General features: G+C 49.8%; 1 protein-coding gene across 1 annotated transcript in view; it reads right to left on the bottom strand.

The window, feature by feature from the left end:
* The window catches only part of LOC104528861 (ubinuclein-1-like), a gene marked incomplete at its 5' end in the record, with an annotated part of 14318 nt that overhangs the window by 573 nt on the left and 6485 nt on the right, over positions 1-7260 (bottom strand). The window contains 5 exons of the mRNA XM_010173006.1: positions 2181-2270; positions 2617-2869; positions 4336-5559; positions 5871-5913; positions 7086-7136. Of these exons, the coding sequence (XP_010171308.1) occupies positions 2181-2270; positions 2617-2869; positions 4336-5559; positions 5871-5913; positions 7086-7136 (1661 nt within the window). The remainder of the gene's footprint in view (positions 1-2180; positions 2271-2616; positions 2870-4335; positions 5560-5870; positions 5914-7085; positions 7137-7260) is intronic.

Genomic DNA, 7260 nt, shown 5'->3' with positions numbered 1-7260 from the left:
TTGAACATCTCCAGAGAAGGAGACTCCACACCCTCCCTGGGCAGCCTGTCCCAGGGCTCCGGCACCCTCACAGGAAAGAAGTTTTTCCTGAAGTTTCCTAGGAGCCTGACAACTGAAGTAACAGAAAGGAACAAACGTGGGGGGGAAAGAGAAAATGCACTGAAGAGAGAAAAGGGCAGGAAGTTTAAAGAAGCAGAAGTTTTCCAAGAGCAATGAGAACTCCCACCAGACTATGATGGGATGGGTGTAGCTGAGATGTGCAGTTAAGCAGCAGTAACACAGAGCAGCACAGCACCAGCTTCTTCTCCAGACAAGGCCAGTTCATTCCATGCAAGAGCACAGTCCCAGCACGGCCCATTTTGAAGCGAGCAGCCAGCACCACAGTCACAGCACCAGCACACGGGCACCTCCACCAGCAAACACAGCACTGACCACACACAGGCAAGCACTGGACACTCCTTGCTCAAATGCTTTTTGATGAATGCTGGTAACAAGCATTTTTTGTTTCATACATCAATATTTCTTTGCATTTCTAGCAACCCCCCAACACGCCAGAGTCCTGGCAGCTTTCAGATGCAGCTGTGGCCATCTGCTTATACAGCCACAGCTTAATCCACAAAGCAAATCAATACCTTTTAAAAGGATGGTGGTCGCTTAAACATCTACTGTGTTCTTCTACAAGACACCACGATAGGTAATACTGCCACAGATGACAGCACAGGGCTCAAGCTCCAATTTTTATGTGAAAACATCAAGTGAGAAAGCGGGTCACTGCTGAAGCTGTCCCAGTTTGCCTTCATTTATTCCCAGTTGCCTTTTGTCTACTCGCAGCTCCTGGCACAGTGTCCTGCTTAAGAGCAGCTGTCCATCAAAAAATTCTTTTGTTATAAGCCCTACAAGCAACAGTGAAGTAACCACTGTTAATTCCCTCAAATAACGGGGCAGAGATCTCCTCAGTGACAAATACATCTCACATCCCATGTTCAAACCAAAATCAATCCTTTCCCTCTCCAGTAACTGTGAATTTACAAAAGGAAGAAAGGGTCTGTCACACCAATGACTGCTCCTAGTGCCTCCTCCTCCTCCTGCTCCACCTCGTCACCACCTGCCTCAGACAACCTTCAGCAAAAGAAGCAGAGACAACAAGTTCTTTGAATTTTCACCAGTGCACAGCACTCTCTTCTTTCTTCAGCAAACAAGCACTGGGCTTAGCACTCAAGGATATTTTACCCCATGACTGCTACAGGAGGCCACATTAACCCCAGCAGGTTATCCACACATCTAACAGCTTCAAGTGCCACAAGATAATGCTCCTAAATCAGGACTGCCCAGTAAGACAATCATAACAGAAGCAGGTGCTAAGACAGTGGCACTGAGCTGCACTGAAATGCTAAAGAACACTCGATCAAGGAAGCAGAAATAATAATTACCAAGATAAGCAACTCCCTGAAGCAGATAAGCCTGATCTGCTGGCCCTGCATTTCCATCTTCTCAATGCTGCCTGGATCCCCCTTACTCCTCCCTCCACGGTGCTACCTTGTTCACACACACCCACAGCCCACCAGGCAGGACTGCAGTGACGAGCAGAGAAGGTGATCTTCAGAAATCCCTTGGTTTTATGCATTGCTTCTGCCGGCATCAAACTGGGGCAAGAACAAGCTTCACTGCACCATCATCACGTTGTCAACACCAAGTCTCCGTTGATACTACAAACTCGTCGCGAAGGAGATACAGCTCAATGACCTCAGTGCACAGCCACAGGACATTCTGGTCTGACACATGTTATGTAGGTCACTGGTAACAAAACTCCACAGAGGAATATTCATTCCTGGGCAGTCTTGGCAGACTGTGTATAAACACACACGGCTTTCATCCTGGCAGGATGATTCTTCACCACAACACAAGCTGCAAAGCTGAGCACCTCCAGGAACCAACACTCGCTGTGAGCACTGAGGGCTCATCGCTCCAGAAACACACACGAGTGTGCCCTGGTTAACTAAACAGGAAAGGACACAGAGGTGGGGCTACGCCTCGCTTTGGACCTTGGAGAGGCTTTAGTGATGACCACACCGGTTGGACAACGTGGACAAGCACTTTGCTTTCAGCCCTAGAGGAAGGATCTGCTGAGACCGAGGGTGACTCACGACGCAGAAGGTAAACACGACGGTCTAACGAGTTACCTGGCAAACTCTGCGGTAAATGAGTGGACAGGGCAGAATGTGGGAGTGGCGCTGCATGGTGGGGGCTCGAGTGCAAGCCAGCTAGAAGACCTAGAGAGAAAAACAAAGAAAAGGAGAAGGGGGAAAAAAAAAAAAGAGAAAAAAAAAAAAAAAGAACAAATCCATATCCAAGACAGAAACAAGCAGAGGAGCTGCAGCAGTTAACCTATAGCTCAGCTTCCAGCTGCTGGGACTTCTGGGCTAGCTATAGGGACATGCCCAAGGGTCTCCAAATGTAACTGTTGGAGATACAAATCCATGAACTACAGCATGAAGCAACAGCAAGAGAGGTGGGTTGGGCTGCAATGGGTTAACACAGCAGAGCACTGGCATTCTTGTTATTTGACAGCACAGGCACAAGTAAGACACGTGCGTGTGTGACCAGGAGGGTACTCACTGTGGCCAAGGCCGTGGTGGAAAGTTCCTGGAGCAGGTCCCGTAACTATTGCATCCTTTGATACTCCTGCTTTGGAGGAGGAGTCTGAACTGAAGGAGATGACATGAAGAGGGAAGGAATGAATAGGAGAGATAATACCTAACGGGGTAGAGCTCAGGGCAGCTGGCAGCTTTGGATTGCTGGATTTGTAGGACTGAGCCAGTACACTTAAGGAGGGAGAACTCGTTAGCAGCACAGCTCCACTAGTTCCTTTCTGAAAAGCAACAGAAAAGGTCAGTCAGGAGGAGGAAAACCAAAGCACAGCATCTTCATACTTAAAGAACTGCAAAACATGGAGTGTTCAAGCATTCCTCCTTGCAAGAAGCATCCTCTCAGTCAGGGCCCAAGAGCCACCAACACCTGAGGCCATCGGAGATGCCCAGGACATGGGCAATCCTGCTGCTGAATCCTATGATCTTCTAAATGGGTCCCTACTGGACTTCACTCTGTTGTTCCCTTACTCTGGAACTGTGTCTCCATTAGGCAGAGGCACAGTTATTACTGCCCCCTCCCTGGAAGTGTTCAAGGCCAGGTTGGATGAGGCTTTGAGCAACCTGGTCTAGTGGAAGGTGTCCCTGCTGCTGGCAGGGGGGTTGGAACTGGATGAGCTTTAAGGTCCCTTCCAACCCAAACCTGGGGTTCTATGAAAAGCTTACACATGGCCTGTGAGCTCCAGGGAAGATGCTTCCTACTCACTTCTAGCAGCACATCACTACTGACAACTCAAGGCACCAAGGTTTGGGGTACCCCTGCACCCAAGAATGTCATTTGGGATCTCTCCCCTGGAGAGAGACACCACTGGGGAACGCTTTTCAGCGCTCTTGTCTCAATATCAGACAAGGTACACAGGCTGAAATGGTCTTTCAAGCCCATTTCAATAGACTCATTTAATTACCCAGCTCTTTCCACAAGCCACAAAAGAAGGCAAGTGTGAGGAGCCAACAACAAATGAATACAACAGCGTTAGGAACAATTAATTTTTCTGCTATAGATGAAAATTAAGGCCCTTACACCATCAAATACAACGGCAGAATAATACAAGTCTGTGTAGGTAACCCAGGAATTCTTCAGGAGATGTTATATCCCAATGAATTTTGCTTTAAGCTGAAAATGAGAGCTGGAATTCTGGAGTGCAAAACCATCACAGAATCACAGGATGTCAGGGATTGGAAGGGACCTCGAAAGATCATCCAGTCCAACCCCCCTGCCAGAGCAGGAACCTCAATGAGATCACACAGGAAGGCGTCCAGGCGGGTCTTGAATGTCTCCAGAGAAGGAGACTCCACACCCTCCCTGGGCAGCCTGTCCCAGGGCTCTGGCACCCTCACTGGAAAGAAGTTTCTTCTCAAGTTGAAGTAGAACCTCCTGTGTTCCAGCTCACACCCACTGCCCCTTGTCCTACCATTGGGCATCACTGAGAAGAGCCTGGCTCCATCCTCCTGACATTCACCCTTTACATATTTATAAACATTAATGAGGTCACCCCTCAGTCTCCTCTTCTCCAAGCAAAGGCCAGGACTTCCCAGCCTAAGCAGCTGAGATCCAGACAGTCATTCAAGAATTTCAAGAAATTCTTTTGAAGTCATCGCTTTACTGCTGGTCTGAACAAGCCAGGAGATGACCTGACACAGCACCACGTGTTCTCCTGGCTTTAGGCTAGGCCAGCACAGCCCTGCTTACCGGCACAGAGGTAGAAGATGCGGTGCTGCTAACAACAGCTGGCTTTAGGGAGGAGGTCAGCAACTTGGCCACTCCTTGAGTGCCCCCACTAGAATCTCCGTTTGAACCTCCAGGAGGTGCCACCAGAGTCAGCTTCTGTGAAACAGGTGTCTTCTTCACTGAGGAGCTTGAGGATGGGCGGCTGGATGCCTGGCCCGAGGAAGGGGTCTGCACACTGGGCAGCAAGCTCCCTGAGGAGCAGCCCTGGTTTGCAGAAGCTCCAGATGAGGAGTTGCTGGAAGAAGCCCCGTGCTTGGAGAGGGAACCAGAAACAAAAGGTGATTTGTAAGATTGTCCTGAAGAGCTAGAGCCACTTGAGTGCTTTCCTGTGTAGCTGAGAGATGAGGATGAGCCTGGGCTCTTGTGGGAACTGCCAGAGTTCTGGGTGCTGCCTGATGATGCAGAAGAATGGAAGCTCTGAGCTTTGGTTGATGACTTGACCTGCTGGAGAAGGGAGCGTTGGGGCAGTGGGGAGGAGGACTTGGGATTCTGTAGTTTGACAAACGGAGCTGAGGAGGTGAAAGTCTTGTGTAGCTGGTTGCCTGAGTGAAAGACCTTCACCTGAGAACCTGGCACTGGGGTGGAGGTCTGAGGCCCATGGCTTGGTCGGACCAGGCTGTGGTGTTTCTGTTTGGCCTGGTGCGCATCAGGAAGGATTTTGCTAGGGGAGGCTTGGCAGGACAGCTCTTTGTAATTAGAGTTCTCTGTCTTTTTGTCTTGAGAAGACTGGCCCAATGCCAGGGCCTGTTCAGCCAGGAAATTTAGAGGAGACTGGAGGGAACCAGAGGATGATGTAGGGGAAGGGTTGGACTTTGGAAATGTTCTCTTCTCCTCTGAGGATGCAAGAGTTGGGATCTTCTCTGGTGGAGCTTTTGAAGCTGCAGGAAGAGTAAAGTCAGGGCTCCCTCCCGCTCTGCTGTTCAGCACAGCCAGTTCCTTAGAGACTGCTTCGAGGGAGGAAGTGGGATTGTGAATTAAATCCTCATCCAAGGAGTCATCCATGAAGGCAGCAGGAGTGCCAGTGCTGCTGGTTGCTTGGGCTGTCCCAAGGGACAGAAGTTCTCTGGTTTGGGCACTGATGCCCAGAGCTCCTCCCTGGGGCTCTGAAGCCAGAGCTAAGGTGCTGCTTGAGTGCATCGAAGGAACAGAAACCGACATCTTTTTATCTGGCTTGCAGGAAGACTCCTGGAACAAAATCACAAGGGAAGGCAGAGTCAGAACAGAGGCAGGTTCACTGCTGAAAAGGGAAGGGAAGGTTCCCAGTCTGGGGATAAAAGGCAGAATGGGCACGTTCTGTGCCTGCTGGCCCCCCCACCTCCCTCCCAACTGCTGCTGCCATCGACTTTAGCTGCTGTTCTAGTTGACTAGAACTATCCCACAGTACCAATGCCTTGTACCTAATGCATAGATATAAGTCTCAAATATAGGATTGAAGATGGCAGACACTCGAATCTTGGTGTATGTCAACCAGGAGAACCAGAAAACAAAGAACTCACCTTCACTTTCACCTTAGTAGGAGCAATCACTTTCTTCTTCACCCTGTTTTGAGGGAGACAAAAGAAACATGGCTCACTGAATGCCTGCAGGGAAGCATCCAATTAGGGAGCACACGCGGGCCCTGTTAATGATGATCCACTGAGTCTTTTGCAAAGAACCAAGGGAACAGAGGCAGCATCTCAGGTAGCCAGGATTCAAAACCATATGACCTTTGGCTGCTGCTCTAGGAAGCCCTGACTCCCACACAGGGGAATGAATTAGGGAGCAGAGTCTTGAAATGGCAGCAGAGCAGTGAAAGCCCTCAACAGACAGATCCTGCACCAGCTGCAGGGCTAGGAGCTACCACAGGAACCCACTGCTGCCCTGGCTACAGCAACACCCAGAGAGAAACTGATACAGAGACTGCTTTGGAAAAAAGCTACACATTTCTTTTAGCTTCCCAGAAGAAGTCAAGGATGCAAAAGCATCTGCCAAATTCACAGAAAATAGATCATTTGGTCTGGTCAGATGCAGTCTCTGGTACAAGACATCCCTGAACTGCCAGAACAGTATGGCTGAGGGAAGGATGACTCTACGCTCTATTTCAGACTCCTTCTCACACTTCCCCTCACTCATCCAGTGCCAAGAACAGGACCGTCTGTCAAACAGACATCAGCCTAAGTCTCTACCATCATCTGTTCTAGACTGCCAGCAAGATCCATGAGACCCTTTGGTGTTAAAGCACCTGCCCAGCTGGATTCTGATGACTCTCTTGGTTTGCCACCCACAAGCCTGTTTCACCCATCTTCACTAGCTTGAGCTCATGGTACCCTTCCTTCAACCAGGCAACAAGAAAGAGGGAATCCTGAATCCAGTAAGGACCGACTGAACAGGTAGCAATAATCACAGCGCTGGCACCACACTCCATTTTTACCCTGATCTACCTCCCAGGGACTAGCACAGAGGTCTGACTCCAGTCTGCTGAACAAGGTCAGGAGGCAACCTGGAAAAGTTCTTCTCTTTGAGTTTACTGTAAGGCCAAAGCACCTCAGGAAGGCTGTGGCTGGGAGATGTCACACGCAGACAACGATTCTCCCTAGACCTCCCAAAACGAAGCAGCGCCAAACTATCTGATGGGAGCCTAGCAAGCTCAGGTGCTCCTGCATGATCCACCCAGGCCCCAGGGAACGGAGTTCACCAGTTATCACTCCAAAGGAACGCTGCACGATACTCACAGGACTGATGTGAGGTGTCCGTGTACACGCCTGCTCTCCTTAAACAGTGTCCTAAGAAGGGAAGAGAGCAATGAGAAGTGATATCCAGCAAGACCCAGTAGAGCAGCTGGGATCACTGGAGACAGAGCTGCTCAGTACAGCAGGGGACTTAGTGAAATTAAACCATAGAAAGCAA

The sequence above is a fragment of the Antrostomus carolinensis genome, unplaced genomic scaffold (assembly GCF_000700745.2).
Source record: "Antrostomus carolinensis isolate BGI_N321 unplaced genomic scaffold, ASM70074v2 scaffold6188, whole genome shotgun sequence".
In the NCBI taxonomy this organism is placed as follows: domain Eukaryota; kingdom Metazoa; phylum Chordata; class Aves; order Caprimulgiformes; family Caprimulgidae; genus Antrostomus; species Antrostomus carolinensis.
Note: the sequence above shows the minus strand (reverse complement) of the source record. Positions and strands in the feature narration are given on the sequence as shown.